At 35.8% G+C, this 22,999-nt stretch overlaps 1 protein-coding gene across 2 annotated transcripts; it reads left to right on the plus strand.

Moving 5' to 3' along the window:
* The first annotated feature begins 2,838 nt into the window (after positions 1–2,838).
* On the plus strand, positions 2,839–22,641 carry Gbp6 (guanylate binding protein family member 6). 2 transcript variants are annotated; one of them, XM_010636647.3, is made up of 11 exons: positions 2,839–2,941; positions 5,537–5,740; positions 6,506–6,633; positions 9,259–9,368; positions 9,569–9,762; positions 17,287–17,532; positions 18,284–18,564; positions 19,311–19,523; positions 20,543–20,645; positions 20,974–21,167; positions 22,229–22,641. In XM_010636647.3, the coding sequence occupies exons 2-11, from the start codon at positions 5,551–5,553 to the stop codon at positions 22,448–22,450; spliced, it is 1,881 nt and encodes a 626-aa protein (XP_010634949.1). In that variant the 5' UTR covers positions 2,839–2,941; positions 5,537–5,550; the 3' UTR covers positions 22,451–22,641. The 2 variants fall into 2 exon arrangements, with proteins under 2 accessions (XP_010634949.1, XP_033614065.1); XM_033758174.1 differs by having other exon boundaries at positions 2,879–2,941; positions 5,518–5,740.
* The last annotated feature ends 358 nt before the right edge of the window (positions 22,642–22,999 follow it).

Genomic DNA, 22,999 nt, shown 5'->3' on the forward strand with positions numbered 1-22,999 from the left:
GAGCAGTTGTATGGCACTCAGCTTTTAAAATCTTTCTTACAAAAAGATTGCAAATTGGCTTGTTGCTAAGGCTGTCATAGCTTTTTTCTTTTTTTGAGTACTGGATAGTGAAACCAGGGAATTCAACTGAGTTATATGCCTAGCACTATTTCTCTTTTAATTTGAGACAGGATCTTGCTAAATCCCTAAATTGCTCAGAGTGGGCTCTAACTTGGGACCCTTTTCCTCAGCCACCCAGAGTGCTGGGATTACAGATGTGCACCACTGTACCCAGCTTGAGTCAGAACTGTTAAATTTTCATTTTTTGCTGTCTTCAATTCAATAGACCCAGCAGTTAAAAAATGACAGCAACTAAACCGAGTCATGTCACCTATTTACTGAAGAGCTTATCTGCTTCTTGTTGCCCTTAGGGTCCATCTCTGTACCAAGGCCTGCAAGTATTCAGTCTGCCTCCTGCCCACTCCTTTTTAAACCCAGTTTTCTCTGCTTCACCTGGACCTTCATTCAGGACCAGCCACACCAAGCTCTTCCCCAATCTAGAATTTTGCACCAAATCCCACCTGGATCTCACTTGACTTATCCCCCAAACTCCTAAGTTGAACTCACTAAAAATAAATCTGAATTATTTCCCAAAAAGAAGTATTTCTGAGCAGCTAAGTGAAATTAGGTCTCCTTACTATACTTACATATGATACTCTGTACTATTCCCTTATAATGAGTGTCAGAAATTAAAATGTTAATTTTGTTAGTAGGACAGTTCATTTTTGTTGGTAGGGCTGTTTATTAAAGTCTTATATCTTATTTTTAAAATATTTAAGAACTATGGTTATTTTGCTAGTCATGATATCCTCTACTCCTTCCTCACTGTCCAGTACATGGTTAGTGGTCAATATATATATTGAATGACTAAATGTAATCATGTATGAAAGTACCCACTTTATTTCAATTAGCACATATGATTATGGTTATTTGTATTCAGACCTTTCAGCCTTATAGAAAAAATATTGAAATTCTATTCCTCAGTGCTCAAAACATGACTTCACAATTGTGAAATCATGTTACTATGGTATTTGTTATCATTGCCATGATCATTATCCTATCATATTAGGTTTTGTTTGGATAGTTCTAAAAGAAGTTTCCAAAAGAAACCTCTCTCTCTGTAAGAATATGTTATGCAAAGAAGCAATAAGCTTAGGGATTTTAGAGACTTTCTTTATAACTTTAATGATAGTGCTAGATTTTATTCTGATACCAATTATTTCCTTAATGTTATACAAAAGAAAAAATAAAAATAAGTAATTTCAGATTCTGTTAGCACTTTATTATTTTTTTCAGTGAGTTTATTGGTACTTTTTTAGGTATACAGTACAGTTATATTCATCATTGGGATCTTGAGCCTTTACATGACATATATTGGTTCTTATTTTTTTCTAATCTTCCCTCTCTTCATTCCCTCCCCTTCCTTATTTACAAAGATTTCTTTCCATTTTTTTCCTTTTATCATATTTTTTCTTTTCCCTTCTTTCCTTTCCCTTACCCTTCCCATTTTCCCTACTCATTCAGCCACTTTCTTCTTATCATTCTTAGTTACTTTTTAGTCACAGAGACAAAATACCAGATATCTACGAATAAAATTTATTTTGGCTCACGTTTATAAGTTTCAGTCCTTACATGATTGGTCAGCTCCAGGTAGAAGCAGCATTCTGAAAGGGTGTGGTGGAGGGACACTACTCACTTTATAGCAGAGAGAAACCAGAGAGTAAAGAGAGGAGCCAGGAAGGAAAATACTAACCAATGCGTATATTAGAATATAGAAATAAGCAATGTTATCATTGTGTGCTGATCTGAACTTCTACTTAGCTATAATTTATATTTTCATATATAATGCACATTTTATAATTATTTCATGATTTATTATGACTTATACTTCCACATTGATATCAATCTTTGCTATAAATTCTAGTCCTATGAATAAATCACTCTTTACAGGAAAATTCATTCACATATTACTGAGTAAATTATAATTTTAGGTATCTGTAAGCTTCTTTGTCTGAAATATAGCTTTTTCTATATGTGCATGTAATAGTTCTTCCTTAGCAAGTGTTTAGCAAGTGTTTAGAGTAGTTTAACAAGAAAATACATGGAGAAGTATCCCCACAAAATGGGTATTTGTAAACCTCATGTTGGCCCACCCCATTTAGACTAGTAGGGGCCACTATATCATGCAATCACACAGTAGACCTCCTTGCTCATTCTCACAGCTCTACAGACCTAGACAAGTATCCCCTAATAAAGCCAGATTGAGTATGTTCCATCGCTACTTATTTACTTCTGCTTATCTATGAGCTATGGGCAGAGGTATGTTGCTGGAAGTTAGACAATTACTTGTTTAGACAACTGAATGAATGGATCAAGCAACCAGGTAGGTAATCACAAGTTTAGAATCAGAAAGACAAAGAAAAACTCTTCATTGCCTCTGCCCAAAACAGGTGTTTTCATGCTGTTTGACCCAAACAACTCTAGAAGTAGATATTTAGTTTTGGATTTAATACTGTAGTAGCCTTCCAAGATAAGGAGGACAAAAGCTAGCAGGTAGTGTGTATTTACTAGACTATCACCATGCAGTCACTGTGGCCTTTCTGACTTCTCACCTCTGCAGCAAACATCCACAGTCAAACACTGGTTAAATGTTTCAGACATGCCTCTGCTAGCAATCAACAAGATTAGGAAATACTTTGTTTTTGCTTTCAGTTTCTGTATTACTCACACATTTTTTGCGTGAGTACAGATAGCTTCTGGGTTTTCTTTCTTTTTTTTTTTTTTCATTCGACTTCCTGTCTTTGCTTATATAAGGAGAAGCAAAAAAGTGGAAAGAGAAAGAAGAGTAAGTGGAGAGTAAGAGGCATCTGAGGACTTGGCTGAGTGTGGTGCTCTGGAGCAAGTATGTTCATTTTCTTTTCTTTTCTTATATTATTCAAATTATTCTTGACCTTGACTGAATTTCTCATTCAAAGTAGCAGCTGAGGAAAGGGCAGTAATTCTAAGTTGCCTTCTTCTGAAACTCTGGGGTCTGCGTCTGGCTTCAGTTCTGGGCAACCTGTGACTCTTCCGGTGAGAGAAGACTGGTGGCAGCCAGACACACAGAGGCCGTGGGATGCACAGTCCCCTGGCCATCACTTAGCAGCAGCAGCAGTAGCAGCAGCAGCAGCAACAAGCTGAGTGGGATAAGCAGTGGACAGATGTCTGCCAGACTCTATCAGGGCTTGCAATGGCTCTGGCACAAAGCCATGCAAGACAAGCAGCTTATAGTTAATTTTAATTGAAATGAAGTTTTCTTTTTCTGTCTTCCTAGCAGATATACTTAACACTTAAAAGTAAAGTATTTGTGGAGAACTAAATAAGTACCTATATTCTTTATTAATTAAAAAAACTATTTAATTGTAACTGTGCAGGGGCATTTGCTTCTTTCTTAAAGGGACATCCTAGTCCCTTGTGGCACATGTTAACATATGGATACTGGGGCCTGGGAACCAAGCTTTTAGCAATCCTTTCAAGTGGTTCTGATGTACTTCAACAAATCAGTGCCACTCTTGAACAGGATCAAAGAGATGTACCTAGTTTATATGAAGCTAAATGAGCCATGGTTTATTCAACCCTAAGAAAACAGAGACATGTATAACATTGTTTGTAGTGATGGCCACATCATCCTAGAGATAATTTTTATCCTCACTTCAGACAGGGGATGGTTCAGTTCCAGGAAGTACAAGGCCGATGCTGAGGCTCATGGTGTACCTCCAAATTCCTTGCCTCACATAAGAATGAAGAGTTAGCTAGAGAAGTTGTGTAGGTGCCTTTTGTTTGTACTTGACTACTCTTCTGTTGTAGTGAAAAATTCATATGTAGTTTTTGTATCTTAATTTATAGTGTGAAGATTTTGATGAAATATAGAATGTACTAGATTGTTTGCTTACAATAATCATCTTAAAAATTTCTATCTAACTCAACAAAGAGTTACTGAGATCATGTTTTGTGACACATGCTATATGTTAAGCTATAGGATTCTGCCATTTCTTTTAATTATTAAAATATCCTCCAGATGTACCTACAATTTTATTCACAGAAGCTTATTAATTACAGTAAAACTTTGTGTTAGGAAGACAAATCACCTTGCTTAAACCCACACAACTTGAAGATAGAGCTGGTATTTTTGGTCGGCACTTGATACCTCTTAAATATTTATCATATAATTACAAAATAGATATTTGTGACATTTGAATCAACATTATGTTTATTCTGCTTTAAAAAAATAACAGATTCCATGGAAAACTATTTTAATACAATGACTTTCAAAAATATGCCAGAAGATTCATAGATGAACTGTATACTTTTCAGGTGGTATTTTAATTTTTTTTTTTTTTAGAATTACAACTGAGAAAGCCCTACTACTGTGGTAATTGTCTGGTGACCTCCCACTCATTTCTTTTTTAGTACTGAAGATTTAATACATTCCCTTAGCATTTTTTTTTTTGAGAGACAATCTTACTATATCAGTAAATTTCCCAAACTAGGCTCGGCTCAAACTTGTGATCTTCTTGCCTCAGTCAGTCACCTTCTTGCCTTCACTGTTCAAACCTTTTGGGTCTGAGTTCTTTTCAGAATCTCCCATAAGTTCTGTGCATTGTGTTTTAGAACTTTCGTAGCTCACACTTCTAAACTTTCCGAGTTCTCCCACAAACCTGCCTCAAAGAATTGTGAATCACATGGTAAGATGTCATTGACACAAACATCTTCACTTCTGTGGTACTAGTTTTCTATATTAGTTAGCTTTCCCACTGGTGAAAAACTATTCAACCCCTGCAACTTCAAGGAAGAGCAGTTTATTTTGGCTCAAAAGTTCAGAGGGTTCTTTACATGTTTGGCTGGCTCCTAGGGATAATATCCTGGTGGAGGAACATGCCTGTTGAGTACTTTATGGTGTCTGGAAGCAGAGAGCAAGGAAGAGACAAGTGGGAGATCAGTTATCCTGTGTCTACTCCTGTCTATGTACAGTGAGCCACCTTCTCCAAGTAGGCCTCACCTTCTAACAGGATTCAGCCATGAAATTACCAGTGGATTAATCCACTAATGAGGCTAGTACCCCATGATCCAACCAAACTTCCAAAGCCCTACGTCTGAACACATGAGGCTTTTGAAGGAAGTTATTACCTCAATCATAATATTACTTTAAAAGATATTGCAGGTTACTGATCAAAGAACTTACAAAATAACAAATGTCTTTGAGAGTACAATTGTGCCAGGGAAGTGACTGCAGAAGTATTGTTAGGAGAAAATGTTATACAGATTGTGTAGTTGTTCCACAGATGATATAGATATAGATATAGATATATAGTATTATATATAAATATATAATATGATATATATATATGTATTCATGATTTTAACAATGTTTAAGTGTATGTTTCAGTGACAGTGGTGTATTCCCATCACTGTGTAATTATCATCACTAAATATCTCCAGATTTTTTTCATTATTTTAGCTTGACAAATTGCTATGGCATCTGGACCTAAAATGTTGGCTCCCAAGTGTCTGATAGAAAATGTTAATGAGAAACTGACAGTAAACCAGGAAGCTGTACAGATTCTTGGCAAGATTTCTAATCCAGTGGTGGTGGTGGCCATTGTTGGACTGTACCGTACTGGAAAATCCTACTTGATGAACCGTCTCGCAGGACAGAACAGTGGTGAGTGGTTTTCTGGAGTGGGCCGATTGCTTCATGCCTGCTACTTCTCATCTTCTTAATTGTTTTTCTCAGGAACATGAAGGTGGAACTCTTCTCAGTGAAGCAAATTTCTCATTTTAATTCTTACCACCAAATTACTACTTTGCTGTCATTTGCTCCCATGTCCTTTCCTTGTCATTAAGGATATATTCTTCTAAGGCTCATGACTTCTCCTTTTCTTATACTTTCAATCACTAGGCTTCCATGTCTTTTTTCTTATACATCACCGTGTGATTTTTCTACATAGTATTCCTATCTCTATGTACAGAATGTTAAATATTTATCATCTTTAAAATGTTTCTTGGACTTTCCATCCCATTGTGACTACCAACACTTGTCCTTCCTTTTTTTCTTCTTAGTATCTTTTTCATGCAAAACAAATTCCAATTTTCTTTTTCTGCTTTTCTCTCACTTCCCTTTTCAGTTTGCTCCTCTTTGTTCTGAGCCCCACCCTTCTTTACAAATGCTATTGTAGTCACCAGAAACCTTCATTTTGTCAGATTCCTGGATGCCTCTTTGTAGCCATCTTGAACCCTTGAGTATCATCATTCTCACATTTAATGCCCCCCCTTTAAACAAATGGCTACAAAGTGACACATGCTTGAGGAAAGAAAGCAAGCACTATCTTGTTTACTGGAGTACTCATTATCCAGCAAATCTTGACCTCTATTCCTTCTGTTAACTTGATGGAACTGTGGTCACTGTTGCTTCTCCTCTTCCCTTTAGGTTTCCCTCTGGGCTCCACAATACAATCTGAAACCAAGGGCATCTGGATGTGGTGTGTGCCCCACCCCACCAAGCCAAACCACACCCTGGTCCTTCTGGACACTGAGGGCCTGGGTGATGTGGAAAAGGTGAGGTGGAGAATCTCAGGCAGATCCTTTTTATTCTGGATTGTCTTGTTTTCTCTTCGAGACCCTTTGTTACTTGCTGGCTGTGATGTTTATGAAATATATGAAACCAAACCATGATGAATGAGGCAAATTTTGTTCTGCTTGAATCTTATTTCTACACAAAATCAGATATCATTGTACTTTTAGTAAAATATTCATTTCTTGACACTGGGGTGAATAACTCCATTCTGTATAAGTAAAACACGGAGCAGCTCAGTTTCAGTTTCTGGATGAATAGAATACTAGTGAATAGAATTACAGCTTGGTCCCTACAGACTCTCCAGTTCCATTGTGGTGATAACATGGTGACCAGGAAAGAAGCAAGTTGAAGAGAGGAAGATGCTGCACTGTGCAGTCCCTTGGCCTCTGTCAGCTTGTAGGTGGGCATGTGGTTGGAACAGCCTTTTTGAGATGTCCTATGTCAGGAGAAGGATGCTGTCTTTATTCCCGGTGATGATCAATCACTGGAATTTGGCCCTGGAAGCATGTCTCATAAGATGGCTGACACATGTGGGATGGTTTCTGTCAGTACTGCCCAGTATTAGGCAATGAGTTCTGCAGTTGTAGAAGGCGATTTTACTCACATCACTTTTGTCCCACCTATAGTTAGGCACATGAGCACCTGGAGTGGAAGCTGGTGAGGTGTCACCTTATCTTAGTGGCTGAGAAAGGGTCTCTGATCCACTTTCCAAGCTTCTAAAAGAAATATAGATTTGGGGGTTTCTTATGGTAAATTTCCCTTACTATCCATTGAGCATTCTGGAAGTCTCTGAGAAACCTGTAAGTATATGGGTTCTATGCAATATTTTTTTCCTAAATGATAAACATTTTAAGATGGAGTTTTGGTAGTTTAGCTTCTTAACAATAGGTGAATATAATGTTTTGCCTTTTTTCACCTTCTTTTATGATTTATTTGAGAATAATGCCTAAATTTCAATATTATCAATGTCTTTTCAAAGAGAAGAAATTTTGTTTACATTTTTCAGTTTTACTGGCACATAATCAACAAATAAAATATATATGAATATATATTTTGAATGGTGTTTTGATATGCATTGTGAAATGACCACCCCTTAATATATCCAAACCTGACATAGTTGCTATTTTCTTTTTGTAATGTAAATGTATGAGATGTAGCCTTTTAGCAAAGTCCAGTATAAAATGTACACTGTTAACTATAGTTACCATGCTATTCCTTAGATCTCCAGAAATTACTTATGTTGCATAACTGAAACTTTATTTCTTATGTACACAGTTTGTACATTTCTCTCATCCTCCAGACCTTAAAAAATTATATTCTCTATTCCTATAGATTGACTGTATTTTTTACTAATTTATATTCCACCACTAAGTGCAATAATGTGTATTTGCCTTTTTGTATCTGGCTTACTTCATTGAGTATAATGCCCTTAAGGTTTGTCCTTCTTGATGTAAATAACAAGATTCCCTTCATTTTTATGGTTGGATAAATGTATTTCACATTATATTTATTAATTCATCTATCGATAGATACTTAAACTATCCCTAAACCTTGCTGTAATAAATAATGCTACAATAAATGTAGAAGTATAGATATCTCCTTTACACACTGATCTCATTTCCTTTGGATCTATACATTGAAAGAGATATTGCTGGATCATATGATGCTTCTACTTTTAATATTTAGAGCAAGCTACATAATATTTTCTGTAATGTTTATTTATTTATATTTCAACCAACTTATACAAGAGTTCTTTTTTTTTCCTCTCATTCCTCATCAACACTTGTTATGTTCTGCTTTTTGATAATAACCAAATGAATAGGTATCATTTTTTGCCTCCTGTTGATTTTCTTTTGTATTTTCCTGGTGATTAGTGATAATGAATGTCTTTTTATAAACTTATTGATCATTTATATTCATTTGGTCATTTATATTTAAAGAAATGTATTTGGAGCTGTTTGCTCATTTTCAATTGGATTATATGTTTGGCATTGCTTTGGTTTGCAAAAAATTTTCTGCCATCCTGTAGTTGCCTTTTAACATGGTTCATTCTTCTCCCAGCATGAAGCATTTTAGTTGAATGCTGTCCCACTTGTCCAATTTGTTCTTTGTCAACTGTACTTATTGGCGTCATATCAAATAAAAAGACCATTGTTCAGCCCAGTATAATGATGCATTTTACCTATGTTTCTTCTCATAATTTTATTTTTCAAATTTGTTTTCCTTCCTACCGCAATGTTTTGCAATATTTTTCTTGTATATAGCCTATAAACCATTAAATATTTGTATTTACTGAAGATATGAAGAATGAAAATGCTAATGCCTATCATTGAATACACTACTGAAAACTTGGCACACTACTAATATTTCTATATGCTCACTTATTTCCTCTGGTTTGGAAAAGAGGAATGTTAGAAAGATTATAATTTTCTTTTAATACGAAGAAATTATAAGAATTATTGTAGTTGTCAGAGATGTTATTTGCATTTGTGTCTGGCTTTTGTGCATAGTGAGTACCTTACTTGAAATTGTGAATGACAGACCGATAGGATGAATATCTGAATGAAATTCTGAAGAGTAGACTCCTAAACTCTTGTGCTTTCTAGGTTGATCCTAAGAATGACTCTTGGATCTTTGCCCTGGCCGTGCTTCTGAGCAGCGTCTTTGTCTACAACAGCATGAGCACCATCAACCACCAGGCCCTGCAGCAGCTGCAGTATCCTTCCAGGACCTGAATTACCGGATGACATAGGGGTTTTGGGGAATGAATATTGAATTGCTTTTGTCTTCCCTGTGGCTTACTGGATTTTGGCGGAGCATGAGTGACCTAGGGCAAAGAGAATGTTTATGACACCTTTTAATAAGAGAAACCTGGGAGTTCTAAGTAAGAATTTTCTTTCCCTTAACCAAGTCTAGTTATGTGACAGAGCTCACAGAACTAATCAGGGCAAAGTCCTCAAATTCTAACGAAGTACAAGATTCTACAGAGTTTGTGAGTTTCTTTCCCAGCTTCATCTGGATTGTACGGGATTTCATTCTGGAGCTGAAGCTGCAGGGTCAGCCCATCACAGCAGATCAGTACCTGGAGAATGCCTTGAAGCTGATTCCAGGTATCAGTGCAAAGATGGGTGAGGAGTTTCTGTAGGGTAGATGTGAGGACAGTTTCCATCATTTCTAAGGTTCCATTTATATTTGAAACTGGCTGGAAGTCTCTAGAAATGGGGACCTAGGTATACACTGGACACTCTAAAAAAATTGGAATTTTAATCTACTTAAGAGCATGAAATACAGTGAAATTAAAAACTAAGTGGTTATTTACACAATTTATGCTTCAGCATACAGATACCAACCAATGCTATAAGTTTCTAAAGCCAGTCAATTGCATATTCTATTTTGATGTCTGCTTCCTCTGTTAGAACAATTGGTCGCAGAGTTTTTAAAGTTGAAATTACGGTGCAAAGCCAATTGTGTGTGTGTGTGTGTGTGTGTGTGTTAGTTTCACAGAGATGTAATGTTTTTCCAGAAGAAAGAAACTTCTTAATAGTGGTATGCAACTATTTAAAAGTGACCACATAAATATATATTCTAGGTAAATCAGAGAAATCACTTGCATTTTCAGTTTATGCTGGTTAAATTTTTGCTATAATACTGTACATTCATTTTACTTTACATCGATAACACACTTTTCTATTAACTACAGTGTATTTGTTCATGCTATCACTTCAAAATATATTATATTAATATGTGAATGGTTATTTGTAAATTATTTACATAAGTACTTATTCAAAGATATGCTGTGAAAAATATAATTTCTTTTTTATATTATCTTTTCCTTTTTCTTTAATGGCACATTTTAGATAAACAATACAGTTATATACATCATTGGGACCTTGTACCTTTACGTGATATATCTTGGTTCTTATTTTTTCCCCATTCCCCTGACTTCCCTTCACCCCCACTACCCATCCCTTTTTGCAAAAACCTTGTTTCTATATATTTTTTTTATTTTTTCTTTTCCTTTCATAGTTTTCCCCTATCCCACCCATTTCCCCTACACCTTTAGACATTTTTCCTATTACACAAAATCAATTATACATTTTGATTCTTATTTACACTTTTAGTTTATCACACCAGAGAAACTATTCAGTATTTAGACATGTGTGTCCTATTTATTTCACTTGAGTATGGCCTCAGTCTGCATCCACTTAGCTATAAATGTATGTAGTTTCTCATTTATTATGGCTGATTAATACTTCATCTTATAAAAAAACCACATCTTCTTTATCCAGTCACCATTTGATGGACAATTAGGCTGCTTCTAAATTTTAGTTATTACAAACTGTGCCAATATAAACATGGGGGAGCATATATCACTGTGGTATGATTCTTTTAGTGTTTTGGGGGAAGGTACCCAGCAGGGAAATAGCTGGTTCAAATGGGACTTCTAATCCTAGTTGTTGGAGATATCTCCATATTGATTTCCATAGTGGTTGCACCAGTCTGCACCCCACCAACAATGGAGAAGGGTTTCTTTCTCCCCACAACCCCACCAACATTTGTTATTTGTTGATTTCTTGACAGCAACCATTCTTTCTGGGGTGAGGTGGAATCTCAATGTTGTCTTCATCTGCATCTCTTGAATGATCAGTGAGGTTGAACATTTTTTTCATATGTTTATTTGCTCCTTTTACTACTTTGAGAAATATCTCTTCATTTCAGATGCCTATCTTTGAATCAGCTTTATAAGTTTGAGGGAATCTGATTTTTTTTGAGTTCTTTATATATTCTGAATAGTAGACCTTTGTCTGAGGAGCAAATGGTAGAAATTTTTTCCCATATTGTAGGTTGTCTCTAAGCTGTGTTGGTGGTTTCTCTTGCAGTGCAGAAGTTTTTAAGAAGATGAGATCCCAATTGTTGATTCTGAAGATAGTGCTAGTTCCTGTGCTTCTGAAGATTTGTAAATAAAGTCTTTTCCTATGCCAATGTCTTCAAGAGTTCCACCTAACTCATCTTCCAGCAAATTTTGTTTCTGTTTTAATATTTAGATCTTTAGTCCCCTCTAATTTTAGTTTAGTGCATGTTGAAAGATAGATGTAGTTTTAATCTTTGGCAAGTTGAAATCCAGTTTTTCCAGCACCATTTTTTTAAGAGGCTATCGTTCTTCCAGTTAGGATGGTTGGCTTCTTTGTCAAAGACTAGGTAGCTGAGTATGTCTGGAGTTGTTTCTGTATCATCTAATCTATTCCACGGATCCTGAGGTCTTTTTCTTTGCCAGTACCATGCTGTTTTTAATCACAGTGGCTTTATAGTACAGTTTCAAGTTGGGGATTGTGATGCCATGTATCTGTTGCCTAGAATTTTTTTTTTTTTTTTGCTATTCTAGGTCTCTTCTCATTCCAAATGAATTTTTGGATTGTTTTCTGTAGTTCAGTGAAATATACTATTGGGATTTCCATCTGTATAGTAGTTTTTGCAGTATGGCCATTTTCACTATATTGACTCTTCCTACCCAAGAACAAGGGATGTTTTTCCTTTTTCTTATATCCACTTCAGTCTTTTTTTCAGAGTGTTCTAGTTCTCATTGTACAGGTGTTTTGCTTCCTTCATTAGATTGATTCCTAGAGATTTCATTTGTTTGGATGCTATTGTGAAAGGAATTGTTTCTCTAATTTCTGACTGAGTGGGTCAGTTATTTGTGTAGAAGAAGGTTAGTGATTTTTGAGTGTTGACCTTGTATCCAGCTACTCCACTGAATCTGTCAATTAAGTCTGGAAGTCTTTTAGCAGAGCTTTTTGGGTCTTTTATGTAGAGTGTCATATCATCAGTAAATAATGACCATTTAAATTCTTTCTTTCCTATCTTTATTGTTTTTGTTTGTTTGTTTGTTTGTTTCTCTTGTTGAAATGCCATAGCTAATATTTCCAAAACTATATTGAAAAGGAGTGGTGACATTGGACATCCTTGTCTTGTTTCTGATTTTAATGTGAACATTTTCAGGTTTGGGCCTTTTAATATGATGTTGGCTGTTGGTTTTTCATAGATAGCCTTTATCAAGTTGAGATAAAGTCCATCTACTTCAATTTTCTGTAAGGTTTGTATCATAAATGGGTGGTGAATTCTGTTGAATGCTTTTTCTGTATCTATTGAGATTATTATACATTTTTGTCCTTGACATTGTTAATATAGTGTATTACATCTATTGATTTATGTATGTTGAACCATCCTTGCATTCCTGGAACAAATCGCTTGGTCTGGGTGTATGATCTTCTTGATGACCTTATGTATTCTGTTTGCCAGTATCTTATTGAGGATTTTTGCATCAATATTCTTTAGGAAGATTGGCCTGTAGTTCTCTAATTTGGTTGGGTCTTTCCCTGGTTTTGGAATCAAAGTGACACTTGCTTCCAGGAATGAATTTGGAAGTATTGCTTCCCTTTCAATTTTATTGAAGAGTTTAAAGAATAGTGGCACTAGTTCTTCTCTAAATGCCTTGTAGAATTCAGCAGTGAAGCCATCAGGACCTGGGCTTTTCTTTGTTGGTAAACTTTTAATTATGTTTTCAATTTCACTGATTGTAATTGGAGTGTTTTGAATTGTTTTATCTTCTTTGTTTAACTTTGGTAATTCATGAGTACCAAGAAGTCTGTCCATTTCTTCTGTGTTTTCCATTTTATTAGTTTCCTGAAGTAGGTATTCGTTATCCTCTGGATTTCTCCTGGATCTGTTTTGACTTCACCTTTTTCATTTCTAATTGCATGAATATGAGCCTTTTGTTTCCTTTTTTAAGCAAGGTTAGCTGAGGGTTTATAGATTTTCCTTAGTCTTTCAAAAAACCATCTCTTCCATTTGTTGATAGTTTACATCACTCTCTTATTCTCCTCTGCATTGATTTCTGCTCTGATCTTTTTAATTTCTTCCCTTGTATGAGCTTTCAGTTTGTCTTGATCCTCTTTTTCTCGAAGCTCAAGGTTCAGCATTAGGTTGTTTACTTGAACTTGCTCCGTTTTCCTACTGTGGGCACTCACTGCTATAAATTTCCCTTATAGGACTGCTTTAATTGTGTCCTGTAGATTCCTGTTCATTGTATTTACATTATTATTTAATTTTTTTAAAATGGTCTAATTTCTTCTTTAATTTTCTCTGTGACCCATTGGTTCTTCAGATGAGTTCTATTTGATTTCCATGTGTTTGTGAAGTTCTTGCAGTTTCTTTTGCTATTAAACTCCTGTTTAATTGCACTATGGCCTAATAATATACATGTGATTACTTCAACTTTGCATTTGCTTAAACATGTACTATGAGCTAGTATGTGGTCTATTTTAGAGAATGACCTGTGTGAAGCTGAAAAGAATGTATACTCTGATTTTGTGGGGTGGAACATTCTGTAGATGTCTATTAAGTCCATTTGTTCAAAAGCTTGGTTCAAGCCAGGAATTTAGTTTTGGTTCTGGAGCCTGCCTCACAAGCTCAAGGACCTGAGTTCCATCCCCATGTCAAAAAACAAAACATAACAAAAAAAGCTTGATTCAGTTCTAGTATTTCATTGTTGATTTTTTTGTCTAGATGATCCATCTATTTGTGATAGTGAGATATTGACATCCCCTCTAAAATGGTATCAGTACTTATTTGGTTTTTAATGTCAATTAATATTTGTTTTATATAATAGGGGGCATTAGTATTTGGTGCATATATATTTATGATTGTCATATCTTCCTCTTGGATTGTTCCTTTTGCAAGGATGTAGTGACCTTCTTTGTCTCTCTTAATTAGTTTTAGTTTGCAATTTACTTTGTCTTCAAATAAGATAGCTACCCCTGCTTTTTTCTGGGTTCCTCTCACATGGAGAACTGTTTTACAGCCTCTTCTTTCAGTCTATGAGTTTCTTTTTTAATTAGGTGGATTTCTTGTATACAGCACATTGTTGGATTTTGCTTCCTAATCCATTCTGCCAGTCTATTTCTTTTGATTGGTGAATTGAGGCCATTGACATTGATGGTTATAACTGATATATATTGATGAATCATTGTCATTTATTTTCCTGTTGTTGGCTCTTTTAAAAATTTTCCGCCTACCTCTTTAATTTCTTGCCTTGCCTGCTGGATTCGCTCTGTTGGGCCTAATGGTGTTGTGACCTTCATTGTCTTTTTCTATGATATTGTTTAGAATTGTTTGAAGTGCTGGTTTGGTATTCATGAAGATTCTCAGGTGTTCTTTGTCATGGAAGTATCTTATTTCCCCATCAATTTTGAATGAGTGTTTTTCAGGACATTAGTATAGGTTGGAAGTTGTTTTCTTTTAGGGCTTGAAATACTTCACTGCAGGCTCTCTTTGACTTGAGGGTTTGTGTTGAACAGTCTGTTGTGATTCTGACAGGCTTTCCTCTTCATGTGCTTTGTTTCTTTTCTCTAATTGCTTTTAGGATTTTGTTCTGTTGTGCTACTGGGATCTTGATTATTACATGTCTAGGTGTAGACTTTTTGTGATCATGGCTATTTGCAGTCCTATAAGCCTCAATTATATGTATGTCAAATTCTTTTGCTCTGTTTAGGAAGTTTTCTGTCATTATTTCTGTGAACAGTTTTTTTTTATGTCACTTGTACTTTCTCCTGCCCTTTCATGGACTCCTATCACTCTTATATTATTCTTCTTTGTGTCATCTAGGAGCTTTTGGATTGATTTCTCATGTTCCCTTACTTTTTTTTAAGAGTGCCCTCTTTTCATGATCATAGACTGCCATCCTGTCTTCTATATCTCATATCTTGTCTTCAGATTGGCTCAGTCTGTTATGTATACTTTCAGTAGAGTTTTTAATCTACTGGATATCTGTTTGAATCTGTTTCATGGATTCCATTTCTTTCCTATGTTGAGCATTCATGGTTTCCATTTCTTTCCTATACTGGGCATTCATGTTTTCTATCATGGTCCTGAGCTCATATATTTTTAAAAATCTGTTTCTGTTCTAGAGTCTCTAATGATGTCTTTCATTCTGCTCACCATTTCTGTAGTTATCTGGGAAATTATTTCTGTTTTGAATTTTTCTAGAGCCTCATTCATCTGTTCTGTTACTTCCTGTGATATTGGTTCAAGATGATCATGTCATTGATTATCAGACTTTACCATCTCAATTCCTTCTGAACTTGCCTTTGATGAACAGGCAGCCTTTGTTGGTTGAACTTGTTCCTTGCTTGAATGTCTTCTCATTTCTATTTTTGTTTTTGGTGTTGTCCTTGGTTTAATTCCTGGGTTAATACTTTGGTGTTCCTGTTATTGTTGGTCTTTAGCTTTGAAGTCTCTAATTACTCTGAGGCAATCTCATTTTCGTTATACCAGGAAGGAGAGCTGATTAAATCAAGCACAACATCTTAGCCCAAGTAATACAATCAGCAAAATTATAGCATCAAGCACAGCTTAGAAAAATGACATTTGTGATAGTTAATAACCTATCACCTGGGTGAATTAAATAAAAATCAAGGCTAGACCTTAGAAGAATGGATTTTATGACCCCTCTGTGCCTCTGTGTGTGAATCCAGGTATCAGCCCAGACAAGAGGCCAGAGGCATGTATAGAGGTTGAATGGGATGTAGGTGCCTGCTCAGCTGCACTGCTTACCATTCTTCTGCTGAGGTCTGGAGAAGGGGCTGTGGTCCCAGGCAAGCTACACAAGGCTGCGCCTCTCACTATTCCTTGAAAAATATAATTTCTGATTTACTCATTCCTACTTTCATTTTTCTATTGCTTCTTTCTCAAAACATCCATTGAAAAATTGACATAGAGAAAAATGTTAAATCAAACATAGTCCTTTATCACACAGACTTTATAGAATAGTTGTGGTTATTTCAAAAACTAGTACTGTGTAAAATTTTAAAAAGTAAACTTTGCAGTGTATATTTGAAGCATAAAGATATGGGATACATGTAGATAGTATAGTGGTTACTATCATGTAACACACAAAACATCTATCATATTACATAGTCTTTTTGTGACTTAAATTGACTAAATTGATTCATTTTAGCAAAAATCTCTACAATAGTTTTGTTACCTCTAGCCTCATCTTGTACATTGGGTCTCCAGATTGGTATGCCCTATAGATGTGCTACTTTGTGTCCTCTAACCATCATCTCTTTATTCCACTTTACCCCTGACAACCACTGTCTCTATGTATTTGGAATCTTTAAATGAAATACGTTTAGCATCAAAATGGATTTTCTTCAATAATCATAGTAGCATTCTTAATATTGTTAACACTTTTATTTTTATATCATTCCATTGTCTCCTATCAGTCTCTCTTCATTTTGGTCCCACAATTCAATTTCAAGAAGGGATTGTATAGACTAGAAATTTACATTTGACCTTTCATTCACTCAGTAAACATTAAATAAATTACTATTCTATAGTTGGTGCCACATTCAGATCTGGGGATATCAGTGAAACTTTCTTTTTCACTGAAGTCATATATCTCTCAGAATATCTAACTGCTATATCATTGGTACAAGTTTGATGTACAAAAATATTAAATGTTCATGTCAAAGTCATTCTGTGAGTGTAGAATATGCAAAGATAGAACAATTCTTATGAAAATATTTTTTATCTCCCTGAAGCCTATTCCTATTGTACTCTGTTTTCTCATTCCTTAGGTCAGAATCCCAATGCACAAATATCCAATCTTCCTAGGGAGTGCATCAGGAAATTCTTTCCAAATCGGAAGTGTTTCATCTTTGATCGGCCAACGAACAACAAAGATCATCTACTCAATATTGAAAATGTCTCAGAAGACCAACTGGATCCTAAATTCCAAGAACAAACACGTACTTTCTGTTCCTATATCTTCACTCATGCAAAGATCAAGACCCTCAAAGAAGGAATCGTGGTAACTGGGAATCGTGAGTCTTGTTTACATATTTCTGGATGGACTAACATACATTGAATATACTATAAAATGAGTATATAGTATTTTTGTTTAATTCTCTGTGTTACCATGGTATGCATATTTTTATACTCTATAAAGAAGTATGTATAATTTATAATTATCTCATTTATTCGGGTTTATAGTTTCCTCTTCAAAATTGTATGTTTTTTAACAAGTATGTGTGGTTTCTACATATCTGAAAAAAAATCTTCCATTTGTAATCATAATCACTGTGTGCTAAAATAGATATAGACAATTTGCTCAGATAGAGACTTACATGTGAATTCTTGTTTATAACAAGAGTAGGAAATGTTTTCTAAAAGTGTAAAGCTCCCTACATGCTAGCTTCTAAATCCCTGAAGATCCACTGGAAGCTTCAGAATTAGGAGTAAATATTTTCTGAGGTACCTTACTTCATTGGTCACTTATATAATCTATTTTTCTATAAAATTTTAATTTGGAAATTATGTTTTCCATATACACTTTAATATATTAGATGAAGCTAGACATTAGATATTAAATATTTTTAGAAATATTTGACCTAGAGAACAATGGAAATGAGAGGTCAACAGGTGAGTGAGGATGAACATAGGGAGGTAAGTGTATGTGGGGGGGTGGAGGAAGGGAGCAGAAGGAGCAAGATTTTAGGAAGGTAATGTTGGAATCTTAGATCCCACTGAATTACAACATTCCTATCTATCCCCTAAAATTCCTGGACCATTCAGGCCTAGGGGCTCTGGTCAAGACCTATGTGAAGGCCATCAACAGTGGGGTGGTGCCTTGTTTGGAGAATGCAGTGACCACTCTGGCCCAGCAAGAGAACTCAGCAGCCATGCAGAAGGCAGCTGACCACTACAGTGAGCAGATGGCCCAGAGAGTGCGGTTCCCCACAGACACACTTCAGGAGCTGCTGGATGTGCACTCAGCCTGTGAGAAGGAAGCCATCAAGGTCTTCATGGAGAGGTCATTTAAGGATGAAGATCAGGAATTCCAGAAGCAGCTGGTGGTACTGTTCTGTTTCTTATTCAGTACATTTCTTGATCTTCCCCTTGATGAGTAAAACATAAAGGTGGCTTTATTAAACTCATGGTTTGTTTTAAATTCCAAGTTAAACACTTTGATTGTCATTGAGCGTGGAGTCTCTAAAACTACATGCCACCTCAAAACAACATCAGCAACAACAAAAAAGCAAAAAGCAAAACCCAAAAACCTCAGGCATATTATGCAGAATCTCTCTGAGTAACTGAAGTATAATCAAAATAGATGTTCTCCTTAATACTTCCAGTGGGTTCTGGTAAATATATGCTGTGAACCACCAGCCTTCCCAGAGCATTCCCTAGTTGTCCCTTGTATGTTTGTTTTTTCAATGTATCCTGGCTTATTAGTAGAAACTGAGTTTCTCTTACAAGACGCTCCTTCCAGGGCATTGTTCACTGTTGTATATTATAGTAGTCAAGATACAATTAGAGGACACAACAACTACAAGAAACCATAGACATTGTGGAATGCAGTTCCTTCATGTCACAGATAAAGATCTTGAGGTTCAGAAAGCTTCAGGGTTTCCCATTATATGGCAGAAAGTTTTCAGGGTTTTGAATAAGTCAAATTTTATAATTTCTTATTCATCACACATCTTATTAACCTAGAATAATTTTCTCATAAAAATAGGTTGACCTTTCTACTTGGTTCTCTGTGATTTCATTTTCTCTGTGAGATATTTTCTGGTGACATCTTTGTACATTTCATTTGCAGAAAATAATAGAGAATAAGAAGCAGGATTTCTTGCTGAACAATGAAAAGGAATCTGATCAATACTGCCAGAATGAACTGAATTTGCTTTCAAAAGCATTAATGGAAAAAATTTCAGCAGGAAATTTCTCTGTTCCTGGAGGGCACCACTTATACATGGAATTAAGGAAAGAGATTGAACGGGGCTATCAGCAAATACCCAGGAAAGGAGTAAAGGTGAGGAGTAGGGTAGCCTGGGAAAGCCTAGACAGTAGTGTCAGAGACTTTCCAGAAACAGCTGTGAGTAATAATAAAATAGGCAAATAGTATGAAAGGTTTAGTACACTCCCCAAGGTAGGATCAAAACCAGGGCCTCCTTCATGCTAGGAATGTGCTCAACAAGTTGGCTACATGCAGAAACCCCTGTTTTATTTTTAATGCTTTGTATTTACTATATATTCCGGAGAATTAAAAAGTTCAATCCTAAAGAAAATATAAGGAGTTCATGAATCCAGGAGTGAGAAAGTAAAAATTATTCATTTCTTTATCCAAGAAGATAACCTGCAACGTGCTTGGTACTCTTAGTGCTACAGAGAGTTACATTGTTCAGTTAGAGTTTTTGTTCTCCAGGCTGATCAAAATAAGAGAGACAGGATCATCTAAATAGAGCTGTGTATATTCAGCGATATCACTTATGAACCTCTGAAAATGGTATACATAGGTGGTGGTGATAACCTAGTAATGGTACAACTACTATGTATTAGACTGATATTTTTTGTAAATTTAGTGACAAGTTTTTTCTGTGATGTTTTATTTGGTTCTCCAAGTAACTTTAAGTAATATAAACTTATATCGTGGGCAATTTACACTAGTGAATTGAGAAGCACTGGCAGGTAAAATAACTTTTATAGAGATAAAGCCAATGAGTTGTGGTCAAAGCAGCACAGTGTAGAGCCAGCATTTCTCTTTGGAAGACAAATATATGAAAGTATCAGAGATTGTGGTTTGCACAAATTCAGGTAATTCTGACTGGCTAGAACCCAAAGCAAGTGGCAGGAAGGAACCCTGGTAGAAGGCTGAGGGAGGAGGAAATGGGAAGCAGAAGACGTGAGAGGTCTCTTGTCACATGGAGGAGCTTGACCCCTTTATAGAGAACCACTATAAAATTTAGTTAAGAAGCAACATGATATGCATATCTTTTGCAGATATCTTCTTCTAATGATATGTAAATTGTTTGTTCCTTCTTGGATCCACAGGCAGGGGAGGTCTTCCAGAGATTCCTGCAGTCACAAGTAGCAATAGAGAAATCCATCCTGCAGTCAGATAAAGCTCTCACTGATAGAGAGAAGGCCATGGAAGGTAAGAGGATAAGACTGAGAACCCAGGGGTGATCAGATTCCTCTAGTGACTCTGGGTGATCTAACAAGGCCTTTCACAATGTGATAGCATCTTTCTTCTGTGAAATGCACACTCCACTGAATGTAAAAAGAACATAAAAGGAGTTTGATTGTATGTTAGCTTGAGGGATAGGGCCTTTCCCATCACCTTCTAAACTGTGCTATGGAGGGCATGGACTTGCTTGAATTCTGTGATTTCCTTTCAGGTTTGATTTATCTCTGAGCTCAGGAAGGCAGAAATTTGTTTTCAATTCTTTCTTTCTTCTCTTTCTGAAAATTTCCTGGGGCAGAGGAGAGAGCCAAAACAGAGGCAGCTGAGAAGGAACAGGAACTTTTAAAACAGACAGTACAGGAGCAACAGCAGAAGATTGCAACTCAGGAGAGGACTCTTAGGGAAAACATGGAACAATTGCAAAAGAAGCTGCAGTTGGAGAGAGAAAACATCCTGAGAGATCAAAGAAGAGTGTTGGATCAGCAGTTGCAGGTGGGTGTTTCCCTTCTAAGTAATTCCAAGTGTCTCTGTTACTTTGTTAGGCTGGTGAAGATTACAATCAGATTATGAAAGGAACCACAGCCTTTTGGTGTTTATAATGCATTAAAGTTGGAATCCTTTTGTTTATTTTTTTTAAAGGTGCCTGCTTTTAATTTTGCTCCATATTCGGACTCTGAAAATTCAAGTTATCTTGACTCCTATTATTTCCTTGGAGAATATGAATAGCATTTGTGTTTTGGGAGTTTGTAAAATGATCTCACAAGGGCCTGAATTACCAGGACCTGAATAAACAATTTTTAGCCAGCATCAACTGGTGTGGATTAACAAACCCATAGGAGGAGCCTTACTGTCACCAAAGATCTAAAGAATGTGAGGCAGGAAACAGACAGAGGGGAGGAGATGGGGATAAGAATACTCCCATCCAGTTCATGCCCCTAATAATCCACCTCCACCAGGCCTCATAGACTAACAGAATACCCTCTCACTAAAGTCATCAGTGGATAAATGCTGTGATGGGTAAAGCACTCTGATGATCCAATCTCCTTTCATATACATGAGTATTTTGGCAGATATTTTAGAGCTGATCCATATCACCACAGGTGAGGAGCCTGCCTCAGGTAACATATGGCACCAGAGTAGTTCTGCTTTTATCCACCTGGATGTTGTAGAAGAGATTTCTAAGTGAGCAGTCAAATTCCAGTGGTCACCATGATGTGGAGACAATACTGCCAAGGGAAGCTGAGAATCTGTGCAGTCAGAACAATGGGATTTCTTTTGGCAAGAATATAAAAAATTTGTTCTCATACCTTAGCATAACAGGAACGAATGGTGAACAAATAATAATAAAGTAAAACTGTGCTTCTTCCTCACCATATTTGCCTGATTCAGACAATATTTTTTGTTGCTATGTTAAAATTGTTCTCATATAATTGCAAACATTTTAAGGTTAGTACAATATGGTTTTCCAAGGTTTTATTTAAAAAGGTATAATCTGAATAGAGAAGTATTACACAAATTTTATTTACTTCTCAACTTTTATTCATTTATTTTAGATGCAAAAGGATTTGCTTGAAGAAGGATTTAAGAAGAAATCTGAGGCAATGAATAAAGAGATAAATCATTGGAAGAATAGGATGGAAGCTACGAGGAAGGACGATGCGCCTTTCATTGAGCGAGCCTTGACTGCCCTTGGGCAGGGAATAGTCTCAACTCTATGTGCTCCTGGTATACTGCTCAGCAAAGCTGTAAAAGGAATTTCTTCATTCTTTAAGTAATTTTATCTGTAATTGTAAGGAAATGACAGATTTTGAGTATTACCTAAATGTTGTGAGACAAGCTTCACAGTGTCACTTTTAGTAGCACTGATATTGGAAAACAGATAGTAAAATGACAGTGGGGATCTATTTGGCCAAATACGGAATTGTCTTCAGTCTATTGTAAGGTTGAGATAAAACAAACTCAAACAGAATATATATATGTTTATTATTATACATGGCACTAGTGTATGACAGCATGTATATGTAAATATAAATAAAACGTCTTTTAAAAGTTAAATAAGAAACTAATATGCTTGTGTCCTTCTAGGGAGAAAAGTGAAATCATCAGGAGAAAAAAATTTATATACTCAATTTTTATTATATAATCCATTTAAAATTTCTTGAGAATGCTTGTATTATAAAATTTGGAAACAAGAAAATTTAAACTGTAATACTAGCAATAACAATAATAAAAATGCAATTGGTGGTAAGATGATGGATTTCCTCATTATTTGCAGAAATGACATCAGTCAGTTTAGTGAGGGATCTGAGCCTAAGACTTGAGTA

The sequence above is a fragment of the Fukomys damarensis genome, unplaced genomic scaffold, assembly GCF_012274545.1.
Source record: "Fukomys damarensis isolate Sample0158 unplaced genomic scaffold, DMR_v1.0_HiC HiC_scaffold_33, whole genome shotgun sequence".
Lineage (NCBI taxonomy): Eukaryota > Metazoa > Chordata > Mammalia > Rodentia > Bathyergidae > Fukomys > Fukomys damarensis.